At 46.3% G+C, this 26,674-nt stretch overlaps 1 protein-coding gene across 3 annotated transcripts in view; it reads right to left on the minus strand.

The window, feature by feature from the left end:
- Nucleotides 1–4,578: 4,578 nt before the first annotated feature.
- HIP1 (huntingtin interacting protein 1) overlaps nucleotides 4,579–26,674 on the minus strand; it is a 155,737-nt gene continuing 133,641 nt past the window's right edge. For 2 of the 3 annotated variants that reach the window (XM_037815466.1, XM_037815467.1), the window contains exons 17-32: nucleotides 25,776–25,877; nucleotides 25,391–25,534; nucleotides 24,806–24,941; nucleotides 23,243–23,329; nucleotides 22,515–22,622; nucleotides 22,296–22,432; nucleotides 20,756–20,866; nucleotides 19,930–19,988; nucleotides 19,407–19,500; nucleotides 18,200–18,300; nucleotides 17,796–17,901; nucleotides 16,923–17,046; nucleotides 16,431–16,492; nucleotides 9,256–9,364; nucleotides 8,454–8,488; nucleotides 4,579–8,014 (exon numbers count right to left, since the gene is read on the minus strand). In XM_037815466.1, the coding sequence (XP_037671394.1) occupies nucleotides 7,799–8,014; nucleotides 8,454–8,488; nucleotides 9,256–9,364; nucleotides 16,431–16,492; nucleotides 16,923–17,046; nucleotides 17,796–17,901; nucleotides 18,200–18,300; nucleotides 19,407–19,500; nucleotides 19,930–19,988; nucleotides 20,756–20,866; nucleotides 22,296–22,432; nucleotides 22,515–22,622; nucleotides 23,243–23,329; nucleotides 24,806–24,941; nucleotides 25,391–25,534; nucleotides 25,776–25,877 (1,731 nt within the window). In that variant the 3' untranslated portion in view covers nucleotides 4,579–7,798. Of the gene's footprint in view, nucleotides 8,015–8,414; nucleotides 8,489–9,255; nucleotides 9,365–16,430; nucleotides 16,493–16,922; nucleotides 17,047–17,795; nucleotides 17,902–18,199; nucleotides 18,301–19,406; nucleotides 19,501–19,929; nucleotides 19,989–20,755; nucleotides 20,867–22,295; nucleotides 22,433–22,514; nucleotides 22,623–23,242; nucleotides 23,330–24,805; nucleotides 24,942–25,390; nucleotides 25,535–25,775; nucleotides 25,878–26,674 lie in introns of all 3 variants that reach the window. The other variant, XM_037815468.1, reaches the window with a different exon arrangement.

Below are 26,674 nucleotides of genomic sequence, written 5' to 3' on the forward strand. Positions count from 1 at the left end.
CATTCTAATCGGTGTGAGATGGTATCTCATTGTGGTCTTAATTTGCATCTCTCTAATACCTAGTGAAGGTGGACATTTTTTCTTGTGTTTCTTGGCCATTTGTATTTCCTCTTCAGAGAACTGTCTTTTCATATCTTTTGCCCATTTTATAATTGGGCTGTCTGTACTATCGTCATTGAGTTGTAGGATTTCTTTATATATGCAAGATATCAGTCTTTTGTATTCCATATGTCTTGAATGTTTTTTCTTCCTGTTACTCTGCTACTGCTTTTAAAAAAATTAGTTGCTTTTTTTACTCTTTTGAATCCTTTCTTCACTTCTCTATATTTTTTATTTTGTAATTACCGTTAACATTTTAAACAAATAACCTAGTTCAACTAGTACCCAACTAGTTTCAGCAGTATACAATCTCACTACTCCTATATATTTTGTCTCTCCCCCTTTAGATTGTTGTCTCAGATTACATCTTTATACATTGTATGTTCATTAACGTAGAAGTTGAATGTTATTTTACACATTTGCCTAAGTTATAAAGGGGGGGGGAGCAGTTACAAACCTAAAGTATGATAATACGGGAATTTATATTTATCTTTGTAGTTACTTTTACCGGTGTTCTTTATTTTTATGACTTTGAGTTACATTCTGGTGTCCTTTTTGTCCAGCCTAAAGGATTCCCTTTAATGTTTCTCATAGATCTTCTTATAATGAACTCTTTCAGCTTTTATCTGTAAATGTCTTCACTCCTCTTTTGTTTTTGCAGAATAATTTTGCCAGATAGGGAATTCTTGGTTGATATTTTTTTCTTCAAAGACTTTAAATATGTCATCCCCCATTTGGCTTAAATGTTATTTCTTTATGGAGGCTTCCCTGGGCTCCCTTGAAAGTATTAGTTCCCTTGTCATATCCTCCTTTTCATGTCTGCTCTGGGATGTGCACCCCACTTGTGCAGTGTCATTTGTCCCACCCGACTGCAAGCTCGAGGAGGGTGGGATGTGTCCCTAGCACTGGATTCCTAGAGCCTTAAACACAGTAGACACAATAAGAATTTGTGGAAGGATTGAATGAATCTGCATCTCAAGGAATTTGCTTCAGCACTCCTCTGGATTTCTGTCATACTTCAATCTCTACCCTCTGATTTTTAGCCTTTAAGTATGCACAAGTCTTCTTTCTCCATAAAATTTAATTTCCCTTGGTGCCATTTCCTCCTAAAGTTATTGCCTCATTTCTCTTGCCTTTGAACTCTGCTAGATTTCTTGAAACAGTGTCTCATCCCTTTCGTGTTCATACTTCAGTTTCTGATGTATGTGCCTGTCTTACTTCCAAGTTTGGAAGATTCTTAAAGAAACCTTGTTTATTTTTCTGTCTGCTGCTGTCTCTTGTATACAATTAGAACTCAGTGATGTTTGTGGAATTGACATGAATTGAGAAGACCAAACTGATGTAATATTAGAAATTTTAAACATAGGAATAGAGTAAAATAGAAAATCTTTCAAAATTTATTTGACTATATTTAAATTAGAAGACATGGGATTTTAGTAGAGATTTTGAATGAGAGTTCAGGATGTTTCCAAGGTCTTTGGTATTTAGCCTAGAAACGTATGCTTTTTCTAGAAATAGTACTGCTGTGCTATCAGGCATAATTAGGCTCAGAGATGACGCAGACTTACCTGAATTACGAATGGGGAAAGGCAAAGTCGAAGGGGAAAGTAAGAGGTGGTACGGAAGAGCTCGTGAAGTGACGACAACGTCGTGACAGCCTTCAGAAAGTGTTTCCAGTCTGGGTCAGTTTGACCACTGAGCACAGAGGAGGTAAGGGTGAGGTCTGTCTAGGGAACTGAATCACAGCTTCTTAGCGTGGTGTTCAAAGTTTCCTTTAGCTCTGCCTCAACTTACCTTTTCAGCTTTATCTCTCGTTTCTCCGCTCATGGATTCTGTGCTTCAACCAAACCAGAGTACAGACCTTTTCCTAAACTGGCTGCCTCGTATTTTACTTTTTGCAGCATTTCCCCCACCTGGCATATCCTCACCTTTTATTTCTACTTTTGAAACCGGATCTCTTCATTTGAGATAAGTTAAGGTTCAAATGCCCCCTCTCTGCAGCCTTTCCTGATCATTCCATTTGGGAATGCTCACAACAGCTCTATACCATCTGCTTGTAACATGCATTCAGAACACTCTTCAGGTAGTGTTTGACACTATCTTGTGTTTCACTTCTTGTCTTCCCCTGGTTTTCACACACCATGTTCTCCTGAATCCCCTCCTCCCTCTCACGCTGCTTTCTCAGGTTCTTGGCCTCCTGTACTTGGTCATTTTAAATGTTGACATTCTTCAAGGCAGCTCCATTTTGGACCCTCTTGCCTTGGCCATCTCACCTGTAGATTCAGTTCCATCCAATGCCTATTACCTCTGATTTCTCCATGCTCCTGGGGCCTCCTTAGCATCTTCGCTTGGATGTCTCAAAGGCAACTTAACGAACACGAAATCTGTGGCGAACCCGGCCCCCTTCTCTCTTCCCTCCCCAGGTGACAGTACTACCCTCCACCCAGCGCCACAAACCTGAACCTGGGAGCCTCCTTGCCAGCTCCCTCTCCTGCACCCCTCTACCTCGATGCCTGTTCATTCTACCTGTTGTTTTTTCTTTATTAGAGAAGTTTTGGGTTTACAGAACAATCATGCATAAAATACAGGATTCCCACCCTCACCCCACCCCACCCCCAACACCTTCCATTGTACGGAACATTTGTTAAAATTGATGACATTCTACCTTTTAAATACCTTTCTGTCCTGTTATTTGTCCGCATCTCTGTTGCCACTCCCCTTGTCCCAGCTTCTATCATTCTTTGCTGGGACCATCATAATCGTTTCCACAAATAAAAATACATACATCCATGTATGATCTCGCTGATATGAAATAATTAGAATAAGCAAGTACAAAGAGTCAGAAACTAGAATACAGGTTACCAGGGACCAGGGTGGGGTTAAGGGAATGGAAAGTTAATGCTTAATTGGTATAGAATTTGTTTGAGATGATGGAAAAGTTTTGATAATAGATGATAATGATTGTAGCACAACATTGTGAATTGGTTAATACCACTGAATTATATATTTGAATGTGGTTAGAAGGGATTTTAGGCAGTATGTTACTAAAATAAAAATTTTTAAAAAACCATAGGACTGTACAACACAGTTAACTCTAATGCAAACCATAGACTATAGTTAATAGTATAATTATAATAATATTTTCATCCATTCTAACAAAGATATCACACTAATGCAAAGTGTTAATAATAGGAAAAACTGTGTGTGTGGGGGGTAGTGTATATTTGGGAACTCTTGTTTTCTGCAAACTTAAAATTTCTCTAATAAAAAAGTTTAACAGGTCTACCATGTGTCAGTCGGAGGATTGAATCCCAACTGCACATACATCCTTCGGCTGTTTTCACTGAGACTATCCTCCCACTTTCCCATTTTGTTCCTTTCCCACTTGGTGGGGCCACTCCGAGTCCCAAGGCAAATTTGGCCCGTTTGTCTAAGCCCTAACCACTTTCCTTCCTTTCTTTTGTTGATGGCACGTCAGCACCACCCTGGTGGCCACTCTGGTCAAAGCGAGTGATCGCCTGGCCAGGTGCCCTCCTGAAACTGGGGCCACAGGACCCCGGGCAGACCCGCCACGTGCAGGTGAGGGGAATGGAGAGGACTGGATGCCCCTGGAAGGAAGATGGGCCACAGGGGGCACAGGGTCTGGTCTGGGCTCCGAGTGCTCTGCCCGAGGGGCCTCTTGCTTGCTGAAGGAAGTAGTTTCAACACCAGCTCCCCACCTGAGCTCTGGGAGCACCCCCACCTCGGCATGCTCTTCAGGGAGCAGAGACACCCAGCTGTCAGTGAGTGTTCCCCATCTTCTGTGTTCATCCAACAGGCAGTGCCCACACGGTTCCCCTTCTCATTTCCCCAGCTTTGACCCCCTTGGCGGTACACTAGCTTCTGATTAGTTGTCTCATTCTCTCCATACTTGGCAAATCTTTTGGGCCAATTCTGCTTCCCAACGTCAGGCCTGCCCCATCTGTGTTGCCCTTGAAGGCTCCCCCCCGGCAGCCTTAGGTTGGCAGCAGTCCCACTGCAGAAAGGTCGCCTGCAACCCAGCCACATTCTGCTAGCTCGTCTCCACATCCTCTGCTCAAGTGCGGCTTGCTCTGAATCTCTGATTGGAAGCTTCTGTCCCTGAGCAGAACTACTCAAATCCATTTCTTAGGTACACAGGTTCTGCATCTTAAGTACAGAGAAGGGAGTAACCACAGCCCAAGCCCACAGATTTCATGTGGACAACTGGCCATCTAATTTACCCCGCCTGCCCTAAGGATACGATAATGTACAAAGGACATGTCTAAAGAGTGCAAAGCAATGTTTCTTTTCTTTTCTCTAAAGCAGCAAAGGAAATGGAAGAAAAAAAATTTTTTTGAAGGATATATTCCCAAAGGCACAGAGCTTAAGTGAATTCAGTAAGACTCCTGGTGTAAATGTTGGCTTTTTACTGGAACCCGTAGACCTCAAACCATTTTGGTCAGTTAGCACTACTCTCCATTGCCAGGTTGAAATATTTATTTGAAAAATTGAAAACACAGATGCAATGTTTTATACAAAGGAAGTTATTAATACCATAATAAAACTATTGTTGGGAGGAAACAAAAGCCAGTGGCTACCTGCCCTGGGAAGGGAGGCACTCAGTGAAAAATGAAATTCATAGAACTATTCTAACGGAAGATTGGGGGAAGGTTAAAAACAAAGGAAAACAAACCCATCCCTGCAAATCTAAATGTGAAAGAGTTGTTAAGTTTGAGACATTGCATCCTCACCAATATTTATCTGAATCCCCTCGGTTTGACCCTATGAGTAGTAATCAGCTTAATTTAGGGCCTTCAAACCTGAGGTAGTTGAGGGTCACCTGAAAGACATGTCTGGAAATATCTACTCTCAGAGTTGGACCCAAATTGCACCTAACCAGTTGTTCCCCATTGCTTTGGCTCCTGGGGGGAAGGCAGTCCCACCACAGCGGGCTACATCCTGTTAGGTCTGGGCCTGGGAGACGAAGGAGTTGAGCAGCAAACAGCTGGCACAGTTTGCTGTTTGTATGGCTGACAGGCCCCTGGCGGTGGTTTTCCCTGCTACAGGCAGTGCAGTCTCTGGAGGATTAAGGACGGCGGACAGGGCAAGGCCGTCCGGAGGGAAGGCCGACGCTGGGGCTGAAGGCTTTCATCGGCAGAAGGGACTTGCAGACATTTGGAAAGGTGGTTAAAGGTAGCAAGAAATTACCAGCTGTTAAAGACCAGGGTAAAGTGGAGCCAGTTAAACCTTCTAGTCTAAGGAGCTGACCAAGAAGTGAGAACGTGCCAGGTGCAAGCTCAGAGCCAGCTTCTCCCCAGGGGCGAGAGGTCAAAGCCAGCGAACCTGACTGAAATGACATGTACTTGTGATCCCTGGGTTACCTGGTGTGGACCGTGGTGTCTGATTTGGTAGCTGAAATAGTTCTAAACAGCTCTGGACAGTTTTGTTCTTCTAGCCACTGGGTTAAGGACTCCTATTCGGGTGGGATCCTTGAGAAACTGCTGGGGGCAGCATCATCAGCAAACGATCTAAATCACAGTCTAATTTAAAATCTTTGCTCTTCTGCCCTTGCAAAGCAGATATAAACCAATCCCACAAAGGCAGGGGTTTTCTGTTTTTTTCCTTGTTATGAACACACATATCCTTACTCTAGAGGTATAAGAGCACTGTCTCACAAAATTAAATAACAGATGGAAGATGTTTATCAACCTCTTATCACAAACCATTATTTTCTTGTGGTCCTATCTTATGGCCCATTTACACTCACCTGTGAGACATTCACCTCCAGTCATGGATGATGCTTAGCGCTTAAATTGGAAAGGCTGTGAGGTGCCTTCTTAGTCTCCAGATGTGATTCATGTTTTAATCAAAAGTGTGTCACATCAGGTCTGACACACTCATTTTTAGAATAACCAAAGCAGGACATTTAATTTTTGCTAGAGAATGGCCTGGCTTCTAATTTGAGCTATTATGAAAGTCGTAATTCTACATCTGACAGGTATTTCGTCGTGTGAGACTGAATTCGCCTGTGCTCCTGCATAAACACTATAACTGTTTTCTGACTCAGGCTAAGACCAGGAAGGTTTTAAAAATTACTGTGGCTTCTTTTAAGGGGGTGTGTTATTTGGCACAGAATCCCAATCTGGTCCAATATACTAGATTTTTCTCCCCACTGGTAATTTGGAGCCTAAGTTCGAGTGGCCGGGACTCTAGAAGTGAGGACTTAGCCACCTTTGGAACCACTGGGCCACACTGAGAACACGCTGATCGACTTAACTGGCAACTGGGCCAGGGGCACTGGCCGCCATTGCTTCTGCCTTGGGATGGGAGAAGGGCAAGCCCATGGTGGCACTCCATACAGAGTGCTGTTTCTATTGTTGATACCTCCTTAGCCCAGTTTAAACATGACACCTCTGAGTACTGTAATTTGAGTTCCTGGGAGACAAGACAGTGTTTTGTTACCCACTAAGAAAATGCACAGAGGGGGAGTCAAGGGGGTGGGCTAGCAAGAGGAGTGTGATTCACAGTGATCAAACAGGGGTCTCACAACCCGGCATGTAGCAAAACTTAGCATGCTCCTTTGGGACGGGTCCTGGGAAATGCTTGTTCCACCACCTACGAGTTGCTACAGATAAAGAAGGAAGACGTGTTTTTCTGAGATTGAAAGGTCACTTAAATGCTGGGGTCCTCTTGAGGTGGCGAAGTGCTGCCAGGCTGCCTGTCTCCAGGAGGCTCTTAACACACCCTCCGGCCTCATCCCACCAGCAGGACCACGGAAGCCGGGACCTCGGGGCTGGAAGGAGTCAAAGCCAGTGGTTCCCCCTTCTCTTCTCCCCTGACCCCGAGGCTCTGAGGAACCTGCCTAGTTAGGGATCCCGGCTGCTAACAGTCCAGAGATGGCACCTTGGCCTGTTTCTGATTCTTGAAGCTGATGTACAAGGGCCCAATGCAAACCTTGCCATAGTCACACCTGAAATCCTGATTGCTCCCAGCATCTTTTCATAGGCTGTTTGCTGCTTAAAGGAGGTTAGTAATAAATATGAAAGGTACCAAACCAAGCACAGGGTTCTTTCCTGATGGGATCAAGTTGGCCTGATCTTCTGGGTCTGTTAATTAGGTAGAACCAGGAAGTATCTTCTTCAGATTCAGGGGGATGCCAAGGCAGACATGTGGAGAAAGGACTTGGGAATTCCCTGTCAGGGCCCTGGCTGGGTAGGAAGGGAGGTGGCCGATGTGGAGTGGCATGACAGATTCATTCTGAGGGAAGAAGTGTTGCTACTCTCACCAGCTCCATTCAAGTACGTGATCAGTTTTTCCAGCCTGGTCACAGGTGTTCCTAAGAAAGGTGTCCCCTGAAGCCCTGAGCTGGGTGCACCCCCTTTCCCTCTTTCTGTAGCACCCTCACTTGTGAAGGTGGACTGAGGCTCTCAGCTGGGGTCCAGCTTTAGGAAGGGGAAAGGCACTCGCCTCGCTTCTGCCTTTTGAGGAAAGCTGTTGCTCAGCAGCTCCGCCCGACTCTGGGGAGTGGCCTCGGCCGACCTACACCCCCAGCGGGACCCTCAGCGCCGAGGCTGGTGTGAAGCACCAAGGAGAGGCCCGAGCAGCACCGGCACCATTGACCGCTGTGGTTGGGGGGCGCCCGGCAGCTCAGCGCTCCGGGGGTGCTCCCTGGGAGAGAGTTGGCTGGATGAATGAGACTTCAAAACAGAAAACCAAAAAGGCCGACCGACCACCATGAGAAGCAGTGGGGATCCAGGGAACTGCCAAAAGAGGGGGAGAACTGCCTCGGCACTCCCAGCCAGGCCACTCCTGCTGTTCTGCGGCCTCTGTGCACACATTCGGGGTAGTGTCTTGGTTTGGAATCCACCAGCCCTCTGACGCTCACAAGTTTGTGCAAATGATGAAACGGAAAAGACTGAGAAGAAAACAGAAAAGAAAACACATAAGCTCTTCCCTCTCGGAGCTCTCAGGAACAAGCCCCTCTAATAAGGACAAGGACTGGTGAGGTGGGAACAGGGTAGGCAGGGCTGGGTTGGAAGTCCTGTCTGTTGGAGTGGCCCTGGTTCTCCTCCGGCTGGGGCTCGGGCCTGCTCATGGGCAGCAGAGGCCAGACACTAGGCGGGTGGTGAAAGAGCAGAGATCAAGGGTTCAAGACAGAAAGGGTGGCACTGGGGAGATATTCTCTGGGAGGTTCATGCAGGTCCTCAGCACTGTTGGGTGGGAGTGGGGTGGTTACCACTGGGACTCCACAAAGATTTAGTCCGTAGCTGGGGGAAGAGCAAACACACAGATGGGTGACAAGGGTTTACACTGACTTATGGGGCGTTGGTTTGGCTCTATTCTTTTTCGGTTACCGCCTCTTGCAGTGTAGGTGGAGATGCTTCTGTTCCTAAAAGACAGTAACAATTGATATTTCATAGCACTCCATACATGCATGCATTCATTTAACCAACAAAAATCGCCACCATGCTGGGCTCTAAAATGCATTACAGTCACAACCATGGTGTAATCACCTACACCCCCAGTTGAGTGTCTAGGAATGACTAGGATATGTCTGGCTGGTTCCCAGAGCCAAGCACATCCAACAAAAATCAACGATCTTGGTTGTGACTGAGTTGGCTGCTGTGGGCCTGCTGGAGAAGCCACACACACAGATTTTAGGTGATGACGAGTCTCTGGGCTGGTGGGCCAGGAATTTCTCCCCTCTGGTTCTCAGCTCCTGACCCTTCCTATCTTTTGGCTGTTGTTGCCCATCACTGGCTCTAGACAGAACCTTGTAATCTACTTGCCCCCATCTACTGGATTTCCACCGACCACTAACCATTCACTATCAACTCTATCTGAGCCAGGAGCTAAACTTGTGGGGAGTAAACCAGGCTAACTGGGCCTTGAGGGAATGGCAGTGGAGCCTGAGTAAGGAGTGAGTCCACTGGTCAATGTTCAGGTCTTGAAAGGTAACCAAAAAAAAGCTTTCAATTCATCACAATTTACCCCAGTATTAGGCCTAAAGGTTAATTACAACTGAAGAGAAAATACACTCTGTGCATAGAGAAGAGAAGGAGGAAGCCACTGACCCGGTGAATTCCTCATTCTGATCCATTCGAGGGGAAGGCCCTCATCACACAACTTCCTCCTCTCCCTACGGAGAGAACTCACCTTCTTCCCAGCCCTCAGCAACACCAGCAAGCTCATAATGCTTTTTTCGAAGATCTCCCAGTTTTTGACGCTCCTTCTGCAATTCGTTTTCTAGCTCCAGCACTCTAACCTGTGGGGAAAGTAAGTGGGGTTTTCATTTGATCAGCTGTCTGAGAACTGCCTTATTTTGACTCATCCATTTCTTCCAGGTTATAGTTTTCTTCTTCCATCTTATCCATCCTGTTTCCTTAGTTTAACCAGTTCTCAGTTTCAACTCTCTTTTCTGCTCCAATACCCCCATTCTCTCATTTATCCTATCCCAGTGGCTCTTGGGTTTTCTCACTGTGGCCCTCTATTGGAAATGGGTGATGCTTTACAAACCCCTTGCCTAAATGGGACTAGGGCTTATCTTAGGTGCTTCTGATAAATCACTCTCCAAAAACAACTTTAACATTTAGCCTACCGGAATGATGTGTTGGGATCTAGTTTTAAGCCTTTTCCTTTAATCCCAGTTCCCTGGTATCTCTGAGGTGTTGGTACAACTTAGGGCCGTTATTGCTCCAGGAAAAGGTATAGATAATCTCATTATTTCTCCTCATTCATTTATTTACTAATTCAAGCAAAACTTGCTGAGCACACACCATGTGCTCCAGGCTCTGCTTTAAGTGCAGGAGACAGTGGGGAACAGAGAGACAAGGTCCCTCCTTCCCTTGTAGTGGGAAGAGAAGCAAACAAATGAACAAGAAAGTGTCAGGTGGTAAAGAAAACTAAGCAGGGCAATGTGATAAAAGGTGGTTAGCAAAGGGTGCCTTGAGGAAATAACATTGGAGCTGAAACTTAAATGGCCTTAAGAAATCAGCTGTTCAAAGAACTAGGGAAGAACCAGGCAGAAGAAACAGTAAGAGCAAAGCACCTAAGGCAGGAATGAGCTTGAGGTGCTGTGCAGGTGATGTGTGCGAGAGGTCCTGGGGTGAGGTTGGAGAAATAGGTGAGGATCATTTCACCCAGGGCCCACAAGCCAGAGTTCCTTACCAAGTACAAAGGAAAACCACTGGAAGGTTTTAACAGGGGAGTGACACCTTATAATTTATGTATTAAAAATATCATGTGGAGAATGAGTGAACTGTGGAAGGGCAAGAGGGGACCAAGGAGACTAGTTTAAGTGGTTCAGTTTTTGTTTGTAAACTTTTTTGTTACAGAAAATGTAAACCACTTACAGAAGTATAGAGACTAATCCTGAGAACCCCACAATGTACCTTTTCCCCAGCTTCCCGAATTATCAACTCATGGCCAGGCTTATTTTAGCTCTGTACTCTTTCCTTTGGACCCACCACCATCCCTGCCATGGGGTTATGTTGAAACAAATACTTGTATACATACATTATAGTTAGGTTGCTTTTGCAATAGTTCAGGAGAGGTCTAGAATAAGTTGAACTAAGAGTCAAACAAGAGCCTTAACACAAAGCCGATCAACAATAAAACCCTAGGCAAGAGAGAAACTGACCTTCAGAATAAACCCATCAAGATAAGCAGATGCTGAGACATCATCAAAAATTACAAGCCATACTAAGAAACAGGAAGATATGGCCTCAAGGAACAGATTAAATTTTAAAGAAGACCCAGAACTTGAAACAACTAATCAATGATATTCAAACAAATCTCCTAAAACAATTCATGGAGATGAAGGAAAATATAGCTAAAGAGATAAAGGATAGTAAGAAGACACTGGGTGAGCATAAAGGATTTCAAAGTATGAAAAGAAACAACTCATGGGAATGAAAGAGATTACAAATACACTACAGGCATACAACAGCAGATGTGAACAAGCAGATGAAAGAATCAGTGAATTAGAAGACAGGACAATCAAAATCTTACAGATAGAATAGATAGAGAAAACAATGGAAAAAATTGAGCAGGGTCTCAGGAATTTGAATGACAGCATGAAGCACACAAATACACGTGTCATGGGTATCCCAGAAGGAGAAGAGAAAGGAAGAGGGACAGAAAGAATATTTGAGGAAATAATGGACAAAAATTTCCCAACTTGTATGAAAGACATAAATATACATGACCAAGAAGTGCAATGTACTCCAAACAGAATCAACCCTAACAGACCTATTCCGAGACACATACTAATCAGAATGTCAAATGCCAAAGATAAAGAGAGAATCCTGAAAACAGCAAGAAAAAAAGCAATTTGTCACATACAAGAGAACCATGATAAGACTAAGCGCTGTTTTCTCATCAGAAACAATGGAGGTGAGAGAAGGCAGTGGTATGATATATTTAAGGTACTGAAAGAGGAAAACTGCCAGCCAAGAATTCTTTTTGTGGCACAACTGTTCTTCAAAAATGAGGAAACAGTTTAAAATATTCCTAGATAAACAGAAACTGTAAATGTTTGGAAACGGATAGTGGTGATGGTAAGCATATTATTGTGAGTGTAACTAACAATGCAGAATTATGTGTGTGAATGTGGTTGAAAGGGGAAGTTTTGGGCATGTATCTTAGTAGAAGGAAAGTTAGAAGACAGGATGTGGGACCGTATAACACAGTGAACCCTGTTGTGGAAGATGGACTGTGGTTAATAGTACAAATACAAGAATGTTCTTTCATGAATTATAACAAACGTACAACACTGTTACAAGGTGTTAATAATGGGGTGGCATGGGGGAAAATACATGGAATGTAAATTATGGTATTAACAGGAATATTTTAATATTCTTCCATCAATTATAACAAAGGCATCACACTAACGGAAAGTGTCAGCAACAGGGGTGTATATGGGACTGTTTTATTTTTTACATGACTTTTATGTTAAAAAAAACAAATAAGTAAGAGGGACTGGATGAGAATACCAAGCAAGAGAGTATAGACAGAGATGGGGTCTCAGGGCTGATTGTGGTCCTTTCAGTATTTAGACAGAAGTGTGGTCACACTTCTCCTAAAGATGCCATGTGACCATTTGTAGTTCTACAATCCCAATTAAGATTTATTAATGATCAGTCATTCTACAACAAGGCTGTCAGATTCTTTTCAAGATCCTACTGATTCCAAATTTGCATGGCACAGTTTTACTCAACGGCTGAGAGATGGCATTGACTTTGATGGGTTAATAATGAATTTTTTTTTTAAATTTTATTTTGAAATAAATTCAAAGTTACAGGAACAGTTACAAAAACAATGCAAACCCCATAAACAGCATACCCTGACCCCCCTCCCCCAATACCCCAACCCATCAACTTTAACATGCTGTCACACCGCCATTTCTTTCTTTCCCTCCCTCCCTCCCTCCCTATCTATCATCCATCATCTATTGCTCTGTCTTCTGAACATATGAGAGCAAGTTGCATACATCCTTGAACAAACACTACAATTCACATATACAATTCCCATGAACAAGAACATTCTGTTATGCAATCCCATCAAGCGCAGCTAAGAAGTTCAAGAAATTCAACATTGATACAAAGCTTACATTCCATATTTCCTTTTTTTTTTCTTTCTTATGTGTCCCTTTGAGCCTCCTGTCCTCCATCCTCAGATCCCATCCAGGGTCATCCTTGGCATTCAATTGACATCTATTTAGTCTTTTTTTTTTTTTTTTTGCAATTGTGGAAACATATATACAGCCTAAATCTTCCCATTCCACCCCCTCCCTAGCATTCCACTAGTGGGATTAATCACATTTAGAATGTTGTAATGCTATCACCTTCCCACCATCCATTACTAGAAATTTCCCTTTACCTCAAACAGCAACCCTACACTCATTTCTTAACTCCCCATTGTCCCTTCCCCCACTTCTCATAACCCATACTCTACTTTTCATCTCTATGGTCATATTCTCTGATAATTTCTTTGTGTTTACTGTGGGGCTTAAATTTAACCTCTTAAATCCATAACAATCTTGGTTTTCTTTGATACCAACTTAACTTCAATAGGACCCATAGACTATCTTCCTATACTCCTCCATTCCCCTGCCTTTATACAGTTCTTGTCAAAAATTACATATTTTACATTGAGTCCAAAACCACTGATTTGTCATTAAGAGTTTATGTATTTTACATCCTGTAGGAAGTAAATAGTGGAGTTACAAATCAAAAATTATTGACTTCTATTTGTATTCCATTGTGGTCAGAGAATGTGCTTTGAATATATTCAATTGTTTTTTTTTTTTTTTTTTTTTAATTTATTGAGGCTTGTTTTATGTCCCAGCATATGGTCTATTCTGGAGAAAGATCCGTGATCACTAGAGAAAAATGTGTGTCCTGGTGATTTGGGATGTAAGGTTCTATATATGTCTGTTAAAATTCTCTATATCTCTTTCTCCTTTCTTTGTTTCTCTGTCGGTAGGGCTCCCTTTAGTATCTGAAGTACGGCAGGTCTTTTATTGGCAAACTCTCTCAGCATTTGTCTGTCTGTGAAAAATTTAAGCTCTCCCTTACATTTGAAGGGGAGTTTTGCTGGATAAAGTATTCTTGGTTGGAAATTTTTCTCTCTGAGAATTTTAAATATGTCATGCCACTGCCTTCTCGCCTCCCTGGTGGCTGCTGAGTAGTCACTACTTAGTCTTATGTTGTTTCCTTTGTATGTGGTGAACTGCTTTTCTCTTGCTGCTTTCAGAACTTGCTCCTTCTCTTCAGTATTTGACAGTCAGATCAGAATATTTCTTGGAGTGGGTTTATTTGGATTTATTCTATTTGGAGTTTGCTGGGCATTTATGCTTTGTGAATTTATATTGTGTAGAAGGTTTGTGAAGTTTTCCCCAACAATTTCTTTGAATGCTCTTTCTAGACCTTTACTCTTCTCTTCCCCTTCTGGGACACCAATGAGTCTTAAATCTGGACTTTTTTTTTTTTTTTTTTTAAGTAGTTTCATTTTTTTTAAATTAAATTCAGTTTTATCGAAATACATTCACACACCATACAATCATCCATGGTATACAATCCACTGTCCACAGTATGATAACATAGTTATGCGTTCATCACCACAATCTATCTCTGAACATTTTCCTTACATCAGAAAGAACCAGAACAAGAATAAAAAATAAAAGTGAAAAAAGAACACCCAAATCATCCCCCCACCCCATTTGTCCTTTAGTTTTTATCCCCATTTTTCTACTCATCCATACAGTAGATAAAGGGGGTGTGATCCACAAGGTCTTCACAATCACACTGTCACCCCTTGTAATCTACATTATTATATAATTGTCTTCAGGAGTCCAGACTGCTGGGTTGGAGTTTGGTAGTTTCAGATATTTACTTCTAGCTATTCCAATACATTAAAACCTAAGAGGTGTTATCTATATAGTGCATAAGAATGTCCACCAGAGTGACCTCTCGACTCCATTTGAAATCTCTCAGCCACTGAAACTATTTCGTCTCATTTTGCATCCCCCTTTTGGTCAAGAAGATACTCTCAGTCCCACGATGCCGGGTCCACATTCATCCCCGGGAGTCATATTCTGCATTGTCAGGGAGATTTACACCCCTGGGAGTCGGGTCCCACGTAGCGGGGAGGGCAGCGAGTTCACCTGTAGAGATGGCTCAGTTAGAGAGAGAGAGGGCCACATCTGAGCAACAAAGAGGTACTCAGGGGGAGACTCTTAGGCACCATTACATGCAAGTTTAGACTCTCCTTTGTGGTAATGAGCTTCATAAGGGCATGGACGTTTTATTTTATCTATCATATCCCTGAGATCCATTTTGATTTTTTCGATTTTTTTCTCCATTCTTTCTTTTGTTCTTTCATTTTCTGTTCTGTGGTCCTCTAGGACACTGAGTCGTTCAACTTCCTCTAATTTTGTATTATGAGTATCCAGAGTCTTTTTAATCTGGCCAACAGCTTCTTTTATTTCCATAAGATCTTCTATTTTTTTATTTACCCTTGCAATTTCTTCTTTATGCTCTTCTAAGGTCTTCTTTATGTCCTTTATATCCTGTGCCATGTTCCTCTTCATGTCCTTTATATCCTGTGCCATGCTCTCATTCTTTGACTGTAGTCCTTTGATTAATTGCGCCAAGTACTGTGTCTCTTCTGATCGTTTGATTTGGGTGTTTGGGATTGGGTTCTCTATATCATCTGGTTTTAGCAAATGCTTTAAGATTTTCTGTTGTTTTTGGCCTCTTGGCATTTGGTTGCTTGATAGCTGTGATCTTCCAGGACTTCTGCTGAGGGAAGGCTGTGCTACATCACAAGTGTGTGCCTTCCCTCAAGGGAAGCCCTGGGCCACTGGGCTGTGCAGGGGCGCCCCCAGCCTGATGCAAAACCGGCTGAATGGGGCGTCTCAACCCCCCCCCCCCCTTTTGTACAGCTCCGCCTCCCCAGCTCTGGGACAACTAGGTATAGGTGCACCCAAGGCCACTGTTCACGGCTGATATTATGGCGTGTGCGTGGTGCCGTGGGATACACTCCCTGTCAGACTGGGTTTCCTGGCACAGCTTTGGGCTGTGGGTTCGGCCCCAAGCAGGAGTTTCGCCAGCACGCTGGGAAGCCGGCTGCAAGGGGTGCGGTTTCTTTCTCCTTTTGGCTCTCCCCTCTGGTCCTGGGACAATCAGCAGCGGGTGTGGGGAGGGCTATCCTCCACGCCACACCGAGCATTAGCTACAGCCCGCTCCTGCAGTGCTTCACTGTGCAGTTCTCACTGCCATATCTGCACCCGCTCCCAGGTGTTTTGTTTTTTTTTTTTTTAAAAAAAGAACTAGTCCGTCTCCAAATGCCAACCTGCAGTTTCCCCACACCGCAGCACGGCTGCGGGACTTTCAGCCGGCTTACTCACTCGTTTCAGAATGCAGACTCCTGGTTTCACCAAGTGCACGGTCCCTGTGGTTTTAGCAGACCTTGTCCAGCTGGTGTATCGCTGGGACTGGTGTTCTGGATCACTTTCTGGTTTTTATCTAGTATTTTTCATGGAGGTGTTTTTTTGCCCTGTCTCACCTAGCCACCATCTTAGGTTCTCTGAATTTTTTTTTTAATTAAAGGTCATATACAAATAATTCATACCAGAAAATTTTTCAGAACTGTATATGATAAGACCATTAAATGACAGCTTATGGACTACTAAGAGATCCTTGTGATGGTGGGTGTATCTCTGTTCCTTTCCCCCAGTCTCTCTCCCTGGCTCCTTTCCATGGGAATCATCTTTGGGGTCAATGTCACAGGCAACAGAGACAAAGTAGACTTGGAGATGGAGTTCTTACCTGGGAATCCATCTCTTGGCGTTTGATCTGAGTCAGCGTCATGCTTGAGAAGTCCATATTGTCTGCAAGGATGGAAACGAGAAGGTCTTGTCAAGTGTTATCCCTGGCTGACTCTCACCTGAGACGGCCAATGTCAACATTCGGCTGAAATGTCTGGCTTGGCATTTGCTAATATATATGTTAAAGTGACCGAGGACAAAGAGGAAGGAAGATTCAATTACAGAGTGATCAGGATCAGCCCTCCCCAGGGTCTAGAGTCATTTCTTTGAATTCAGAGAAATAGCTAAGTGCAAAATATATTTAAGGGCCTGTCACTGCAGCCACAGAAGCAGCATGTGGTGCTGCACCGTACAAGAAATTCAGAATTTAAAAAGATGAAAAGTAAGAGAGAAATGAGAAACAAATCTTTGCAAAATCAGTACCATGGAGGGGAAAGTTGTAAAGAATGGCTGAACAGATTGGGTAAGGAAAGCATTTCTTCTGAAAGGTTACCTCTCTCCTCAATCTGTGATTTTCCGGAAATGGTTGAGGCCACCACGCCGGCAGTGGCCTGGTTGACTCCCCGAGAGGCCTGCTGCAGCTGGGCTAGGTTGGGACTGTCCTTATCAGCTTTCACCTGCCAGGACAAAGGAGACTTAGCTTCACACAGCACAGATGAATCAGATCAGTTGTTCTGAGAGTTCTTGACAAATACTGTCATCACCACTCAACTTCTCAAAAATTGCTGCCTACAGGGCAACTCCTGGCATACCCTATAATATAAAAAAAAATTCCTGGCTTACTTGCTCATGGCCCCAGGCTCTACTTTAATCACCTACTTTGATAAACTATTCTAATTGTTTATTTGGGACAACAATAAATCAGGATGATAAAAGAACACTCACTGGAGTTCTATGAAACCCCATGACAGGATTTTGGTTCCCAGCTTTGCCCGAGGGTTAAGCCGGGGCCATTGGTTCAAATTTGGAGACTCCTGAGGTGTGTAGACATTGGCTGTGGAACTGCAGAGCCAAGCCAGGTAATCTGCTTATTGTGCCAATGTATACCTTACTCAGGTGCTCCTTGAACGCCCATGATTGCTAACCAGGCAAGGCCGGGGCCCTCAAAAGCTGCTTGGAACAAAAGTGCCAAGTGCCAAGAGGAGCTCACCTGGCGAGCTGGGCAGAGAGGGCTCCTCACCAACAGACAAAGGCTTTTGGAGGAGGGAGGGTTAAGGAAGAGATCCTCAAGGGGCAGAATTTGTATTTGGGGCCCAGCCCACCGGAACCCTGGTAAATCCTGTTCCGGGGGCCAGCGCCATGGGCTGAGCATCCATTGACCTAGCCAGGACTCATGGTGTCCCGGGGGGTCCAGGGAGGGTCCTACCTTGGATGCAGCCACAAGCTGGGCTGTGCTGGCTGCAATTTCACGCGAACACACCATCAGCTCCTCAAACTTCCCTCGGCCTTGTACCACCAGGTCAGCTGCATCCCTGATAATCAGGAAAGGACAAGATGGACTAAGTCTCCCACAGCTGCAGCCCCTTATGACCCCCACTCTAGACCACTCCTGTCACACGGGCCAGACGGGGAGGGAGAGCTGCCTGCCCTGCCGTGTGCTGCCCCAGGAGGCCCGGGTTCCTTGCCAACTGTTGGTCCTCTTGACTTCCTTGATCCACAGTCCATTTCTATGGGGCAGATTTTTCTTTTCCATAGCTGTTCTTTGGGTTAAGGGGGATCAATGGAATGGGAATGGGGGGCAGGGAGGAGCCTTGGGGCTGGGACACTTACACCATGACAGTGGCTCCCCAGCCCACAGCTTTGGAGGCTGAGATGAGTCCTTCTGTCCACCGAGAGTTCTTGGCATAAAACTCTTTAGGGGATGCTGTACCCTAGGAAAATGGAAAATAATAGTAACGACCTTATATTGAGTGTCTACTAAATGCCAGTTGCTTTTCTATATATTATCCTGTATGGGCTTCACAGTGACCCTGTGAAGTATGCATTATTATTTCCATTTTACAGATAAGAAAACTAGGATTCAGAGGGGCAAAATACTTTCCCGAAGGTCATGTAGGAAATGAATGGAAGCAAATCTTAGGTTCTTCTGACTCCACAGTGCATAGTATTTCTATTATAATATCTCTATACTATTCTAGAATTCTAAGAATTCTATCTACATGCCTACCTATCCATGAACGATATGATCCACGAGGATTCTAGCCACTCTCCATGACTTGCCAAAAGGGGAGAGTCCACAGTGAAAACTTTTTTAAAAGTTATTTCTACTTGGATTTAAAAAATGCTTTTATGCTCTGGAAGTGTCTGGCAGTCTGAGAATCTGCAGATGATACTGTTTGCTCAGTTCCTCTTTCTAATTCTGGGGAGAGAAAACCTCACCTCTCAGGCTAGTAAGAAGTACTGCCACAAAGCAGATACGGCTTCTTTCTTTAAGGAATCCTTTTCTGGCTCATAACCCCTTCCTCAACCCATGTTTACCAAGCTACAGCTGCATACAAGGATGTGAGGAAAAAACAAGACGATCGTAACGCCAGCAAGGGAGCGAGAAAACTAAAGCAAGATGCCAAGATGAGTCTTGTATGAGTGACCACAAGCTGGCTCTGCTGTCACAAAGAGGAGGCAGGCTGGAGCCTGCAGTGATCATTCCAGAGCAGAGGATGACACCACATTTGTGCTTCTCATCTGCCCAGCCCAAGCCACACAGACTGGGTTTCCGTGGCAAGTGCCGTCTGTCAACGTCCACGGCCAGACGAGCCTAGCACTGGCAGCTGCGTCTGAGTGCTACCCGGACACCTCGTAATGCCCCAGCTTCTTCCCATGACATCTGCCAACTCCACTGGAGTGGCAGCCCTCCCTCTGATGGCACACGGGAGGGGAAGGCAGCAGAACTGGAGTGCACTGAACTTGGATGGGCCGGATGGAGCTGGGAATCTCACTGATTTCTGTCCTCTCGTCTCTGGGCCACATCCACACTCACCCTGCCGCTTTCCACGATCTCTCTCTGGAGGTCCTTCGAAGCCACAATCAGCACCTGAATAGCCTGCATGAGGCTGGTACAGGAACCGAGGATCCTGCCAAAGAGAAGTCAGGGGCACAGAGGCCAGCTGTGATGAAGGAGATGTTTTCTCTTTTACTCCAAAACAAGGGCCAACTCGGAAGGGAAAGAGAGGCAGGAAGAAGCTGAGATTGCCGGAATATTCTCGGGGTAACGCCCTGGGGGCAGAGCCAGTTGGGTGAGGAGACTTGAAGGTGGATCTTCTCCATGAGGAATATTAAGTGATGATGCGTATAACTGTCACAACATCCCCATGCAGTAGATACTAATATCGTCGCCATCGTATAGGAAGGGGATATTTCCCCTCTAAGGCAATAGCTATGTTATCCTCCTGGCTATGGACCTTCCCTGTGGCTGCTGACATCCTAGTCCACCTCCCGAATGGGTACGTAAGTATAATCCCATGCAAAAAGATCTCTCCTGATCACAAGCTGCTCCAACTGACCTTTCGTTCACCTCCAATTTGACTCCTGTGTCCCCTGCCCGGGATTTGCTGAGCATCTCCTGTTAGAAGGAAGCATGGTCTCTCAGTCTGTCACGGGTACCGAGACTCCACTGATGTTCCACTACACCCTGAGTTCAACATCCTGTGGCAGCTGAAGTGCCCACCCGAGTCCTTGCTGGAGTCAGGGAAAGAATCCAGACCCCCATCTACTTAGGAGGGTGGGACTGAGCGGCAGCAGGTGGCTCTACAGCTGGTGTGCGTCTCGACCTGCCAGCATCCAGGCTGATGTGTGCGAGCTCTGAGCGCTAAGGCACTTGGGCCAACAGGTCCCAGAGGTGGGTGCTCACACCAAGGCGGGACCTTTCAAATGGCACCCCACTCGGGTTCTGCCCTGAGACTTCCTTATTATTGTTTAGGGATTTACTAAGTGCCTGACACTGAGATAAATGTGCATTATCTCATTTAATTCTTACAATTCTCCAATGTGGAGGGTATGATTATTATTGCCCTCAGACAGAAAAGGAATCTGAATCTAAGTGGGGTGACTGTAACCGATCAAACACCACACAATGATGAAGTGTAGTCTGGAACCAGAACCCAGATACCTGACACCAAATTAGCTGATCGCTGAGAAAACTGCTTCCTTCCTTTAGTGACAATCTTCTCCTTTTCTATCCCTCCGAGAAACCAGCAAATTGGGGCTTTGATTTGTTTTATGGGGGGTTCTGTAGCCTCAATGAATGACTACAATGTATCTAATGGGTGATGCTGCCAAAGGGTAGCTGCTGGAGCATCTCTTTAGGAGGCCCTGCAGAATCTCCTGTACCTCTATCCGGGCCGTAGCAGCTTCAATGGCAGCCGATGTTGCAGCCATCTCCTTGTCCACCAGGTCCCCCAGCTCCTCCTGCTTGATGTCGAGGCCCCTGGGCAGGAGCTCCTGGAAAAGGCATCACAAAGGCTGAAACGACCCTTTGCTCTCCTCTCTGGCCTCCTCTGGCAGAACCGTAGCCCTCACAAGATGGCAGAAGGCGGGGGGACCTTACCACACTTCTGCAAGCCACGGAGGGCTGCCCCTCGTAGGCCTTATCCGGTACTCACTCCAGCTCCAACTCCAGAGCCTCTACCCTCACTCGGAACCCACTCCCTTCTGGAAATCCATCCAGCTGCAGCCACTCAGACCCTAACTCCACGGCTGCACTGTCAATTGTATTTGCTGCTTGGGAGGTATTTCAACACCTTTTAAAATATGTATGCTACCTCCCAACAGTTCCACCTGTCCCTTTTTAAACTTTGCTTCCACAGCAATCATATGAAGCAGCTACTATTCCTGTTTTATAGATGCGAACCCAAGTCTCAGAGGGGCAAAACTTCTTGGCCATGGTTACACCACAAATAAATGGCGTAGCAGGGATGTGAATTCAAGTCTGTGAGACTGCAAAGCACATGATTTTTAAAAGCATTATGTATCATACACACTGGGCATAAAATTTACATGACTGGTTTCAAGGATGAGAATAAAGACCCATGTTATCCACCACCCAATCTAAGAAATAGCTTAAGAAACATTACCAAAAATATTTTTGAAATTGCCTTTGTATCCTGCCCTGATTCAAGCTCCCTTCCTCCCTTCCTCCCATTCCAAGGTGAATACAGAATTCAGAAGACTGGTTGTCATGTTTTCTTATTTTTCTTAACCATATGGATGCGTCCCTACACAATCGATTGTTTGCAGGTTCTGACCTTTACATGAAAGGAACCATACTGTATGTCTTTTTCTACACCTTGCTTTTCCACTTATAGATTAATCCTATAACCCAGTGATTCCATTTGTAGGTATATACCCTAAAGAAACTCTGGCACACGTATATCAGGAGACATGTGCAAGAATGATCAAAATGGCACATTTATAACAGCCCCAAGCTGGACAGACCTCAAATATCCATCAGCAAGAGAACAGACATATCAATTATGGTAAATTCATACAGTGGAATGCTACAGAGCAGTGGAAATGAACCCATCAGCACTGAAGAATCTCGAACAGAACGGTGAGTGAAAACACAAGTTGTAGAAGGATACGTATCGTATGACTCCACTTTCATAGTCTAAAACATGCAAAATTAACGTTACTATTTAGGGAGAAAAAAAGACATGGTCTTTCTACTATCTTATTTTGGAACTCAGATTAGACGTTCCATCCTCCGTTTCTCTTAACCTCTCTCTTCCATTTTATAAAATCTGGGCACATTCCAGAATCAAGTTGTAAGTGCAGAAAGAAACGGATGAGACTAGCACTGGTTCCGGCAGCACGCGGCACCCCCACCCAAGGACAACGTCACTTCCCCATAAGGTCAGGTCGCGGACGCTACCTCGCCAATGGCCATGATCCTGCCGAGGCAGTCCCTCATGGCTGCGCTGTCGGCCTTCTCGAGGCTTTCCTCTTCCTCCAGGAAAGTCAGGTAGATGAGTGTCTCCCTGACATACTGCTTGCAGGCCTCGGTGAGCGCTGGAGATGCAGGCAACACAGACCCTTAGCGGCCCGGGCTCCCCCTGCTCCCCCCGGCAGCCCCTGGCGCCCCGGCACTCACAGTCGGCAGGCTCCGGGGGGGCCCTGAGGCTGGTGGTGCTCCCTTGAAGGATCGTGTCACTGGTCAGCTGGGCAAGGAGGGTGACCGAGTGGAGAAGCCCACTGATATCTGCCGGGAGTTGAAAGGGAAGTTTCTCAGGCCTGGTTGAGGGGGCGGGGGGGGCTGTCATGTCAAACTGAACTGTGTCCCCCACAAAGGCATGTTCCAGTCCTGTCCCTCGGTCCTGTGACATTATTTGCAAATAGGATCTCTGAAGATGCTATTAGTTAAGATGAAGCCAGAGAATCAGGGTGGGCCTTATCCCAGTATGTCCAGTGTCCGTGTGAGGACAGGAAAACTGGACACGGTTCACGGGAGACAGAGAGAGAGAGAGAGGCGGCCACGTGATGGAGGCAGAGACTAAGTCATGTCCTAAGCCAAGGAACATCATGGTTTGCAGCCACTGCCAGTTCCCTGCACACTTCAGAGGGAGCACGGCCGTGCTGACACCTTGATTTCAGACTTCTAGCCCCAGAAGTGAGACGACTGATTCCTGCTGTTTAATCCATCCAGGCTGGCGTGTTTGTTACAGCAGCCCCGCTGATGGAGACACCTGGCTTCCCTGCTCACAGGGTCCCACACACCTTTCTTGGTGCACAGGAACCCATTGCTACTTCCACATTCGGGCCACATTTCCACACCCTACCCGGCCCTCGCTAATGACAGAACTCAACTTTCTCCCTTCTCACCTTCTGGGCAGACCAGATACTGGCTCCGGCTTTTTTCCAGTTGGTCGATGCAGCTAGAAACGGACTTGATCTTGGACAGAAGGTGATCTGCGAGAGGGGAGGTGGGGCAAAGTTGGAGGGGGCATTCTCAGCGCCGTCTTCCTTGTTGAGCCACCTTCTGGAGGAGCCTGCCTAGGGGTGGCACCAGCCCTGCAGGAGCTGCCCCAAGATATGGGAAGGGACACAGGACAGTTGGCTACAATTTTGCTGAATTGATGAACGTGATCCTCTGACATAGCTTCAAAAGCTATGCTTCTGTGCGTGTCTGGTCCTTAGCCAAGAACCAGGACACCTGCCTTCCCAGGCGAGATTCTGCCTCTCGTTTCTCATCACTGCCCCTGATGTCAAATCCAAGCTTTCCTGTTAAGTCTCTCAGACCCTTGGACTCTCATTATTCCTGAGCCCAGACCCTGGGTCCTATCAAACTAATACACAAGCTTGCTCTGCACCCAGGGCCCATGGGAGTTCAAAGCAAGGGCTCGCATGTCACCCTGCCCAGGCGCAACTCCCAGCTCGTGACCTCAGACCCTCTGTGTCTGCTTCCTCATCTGAAAGAAGTGGGCAACAGCACCACTTTGCAGTGTCATGGTGAGAATCAGCTGGGCATGTAAAGCACTTAGAATGGCTCGATAAATGCTTGCTCCTGTTTTATTCTTGTTACCCCCCTTGCCTCCTCCCCACTGGTCCACACCGCTCCTTGTCTTCCCAAACCCAGCTCATGACATCTCTTTGTGGAATCCACCCACAGCCACCCTGTTTCCCGGCCTTCTCTCAGTAAGTCGGCTCTCAGTGTGCCCCTTCATAGACGGGTTCCCTGCTGAATAAGCTATGACGGTCCTTGCTGTGCTCTTTGTCAAATCGAGACCTTTCTATTTGATAATAAAAATCAGCCTTCAGCTGTTCCCTCCCTTCTGCTCTGTCCTCCATGGGACACCTCAGGGCTCTGCCGGCCCACCCCTCTGCGGAAAAACGAGCTGTGCTGAGGCCGGTTGGTCCCTGGCTCTGTCCATGATGCCACAAAACCCCTCTCCCCTCTGCCTGGACACTCTCCACCTGGGGTGCATGAAGAGCGCCCCTCTCCCCCGAGAACCTTCCGATGCCACCTGTAAACCCTTGGAACTCCCGTGCCTGCCGTGGACCCCGCTATGCTGCTGGGGATTTTATCACTTCTGCCACTCCGGGCTTATGATGCCTGCTCGTCTCGCTCCCAGGCAACTGTCTCCTGATTCAGACCCCACTTCTCTCCCGAGAGACACAGGCCTGTCTGCTCCTCTTCCAATTTTGCTTCGCAACTGTTACGAGGGGTCCATCAGCATGATCCATGGACTCCAGCAGGAGGTCACCCCTGCACCACAAAACACCCCTGGGGTGCCCGAGAGAATACTCCTGCTCAGGCCCTCATCCCAGAGACTCTGACTCAACTGGACCAGGGTGGGGCCTGGAGCTGAGCATCCCAGGGGAGTCAGCACCAAACAGGCGGCCATGCGGACGCAGGACTGCAATGTTGGGCCACTGGAAGTGCACCTGCGGATCCGGCACAGCTGATGAGCGTGGGCTCCTCGAGCTGGCTCAGCGCCTCCTCTATCATCTGCTCTGCAGCCTTCTTGGCCTCCATCAGAAGAGTTTTCCGTTGGTTTCTCGCAAGCTGTTCCACAGAGTCCTAGAAATAGTTCAGGGATGTGGGGGTCAGCACTTGGTGCAGTATCCACCTGGGACACGGCTGGGATCCTTGTGTCTCATCTCAGGTTGTTGCTAGTGAGGTCCAAGCTAGTGTGACACAGAAAACCCCCCTAACTCTGCTTACAGGTGCATGCCGCTGACCCCAGGAGGCTCTGACGACAGGGCATTGCAGCATGCTCCTCTCCTGGGGAGAGATGCCAAGTGCACCCCTGTCTGCCTGTGAGTGTCTCTCATGAAACAGAGAGCTCTGCTTTTCCCTCTCTGCTTTGTGGAGCACACAGGGCATACCGGCACCAGGAGCCACGCCTGCGGAACGCCCATCAGGCCGAGGCCCTGACTCTTTTTCCCAGCCTCTCCGCCCCCAGGACCTCTCTGAAGTCATCGGCTGAGTCTGGACGTGGTCAGCCCGAGCAGACCTTCGCCACTTGCCTGTGCACTGGACAGTGTGTGCTGGGTGTGCTCCAGCTGCTCCTTCAGAGCAGCTAACTCCTCGTCTCGCTGAGCCGCTGCAGTGGCCAGGCTGCCCCGCTCCTTCTCCAGCTCGGCGATCTGGGTGGCCCATTTTGCTTCTGACTACGGTGGCAACACACAGAAAGAATCAAACTGTCCCCTTCCCAGAGGTCCAGACCCACCAGCACCTGGCCACAGGCACGAGAAGCAATGTCTCTGCAACCTGCTGCTTCCTCTCGTTTCATTTCACACCGACTCCGCCCAGGACCAGCTCGGCCACACGTGGGATGCCAGGTGACAGGTCCCAGCAGCACTGAAGCCAGAAGAAAAAAGAACGAGGGAGGGAAAGAAAGGAGGAGCGCACCTGAGCAGAAGTTTCTAGGCTGCCTTGGAGGACCTGGAGTTCCTGTTTGCTGGAGGCAAGTTCTTGTTTCAAGCTCTCTAGAACCTCTGCTTGTTCTTGAGTCTGAAACAGAAGAAAAGCAGGAGGACTGTGATGTGGTGGTGGTCACGGGGATAAATGAAGGTAAAGATTCCTTGAGGTACAAAGGAGAGATTTGTGCACTGCAGTGTATATAACTTATACCTCAATAAAAAGTAAAAAAGTTAAAAAATAATAATAATAAAGAAGAAAAGAAGAAAAAAGGAGGTGAGACCCCAGAGTGTACCAAAATTTTTCTTCTTGTTTAGGGAGGAATGTTGGGGACACAGTCCAAATGTCACACTTGAGCCCAAAATACTAACTCAAGAAGAAATGGATCTTTAATTCAGGCTTCCTAACAACTAGGAAAGTGCCAAATGACACCGTCTAGAAATGACTGTCCTTCTTTGATCTCATTTCTAAGTCATATTTTTCCGAGTGGATCATGACCATCAGTGAGAACTCCCAAGTAGCACTTTAACAAAATGAAATAGAAACAGAACAGAAAACATCCAAGTGCATTCACATGGTAAGGATAAGTACTGTTTGGTGCAACTTATTTCCATTAGATTTCTGTTTTTTTTTTCACTTTGTGTCACTGTCAGAAAAGTGTGAAAGCAACTAGGCTCAGCCGAAGGCACTTGGTTCCATCCAGCAGGCACCCCCTGCTCCGGGCTCCAGCCTCCGATCTGCCTGCCCCCCAGCTGCTAGCTCTCTCCCCTTCCCTGTGACACGATGGGGCGTCCTCCTGCCTATAAGTCGGGGTCAAGTCTCTTCCCTCCTCTCTCTCTTTGTGCTTCATCTTCCTCACACTCTCCTTGGGCCTCACCTTGGAAAGCCTC

This window comes from Choloepus didactylus, chromosome 21 (genome assembly GCF_015220235.1).
Source record: "Choloepus didactylus isolate mChoDid1 chromosome 21, mChoDid1.pri, whole genome shotgun sequence".
Lineage (NCBI taxonomy): Eukaryota > Metazoa > Chordata > Mammalia > Pilosa > Megalonychidae > Choloepus > Choloepus didactylus.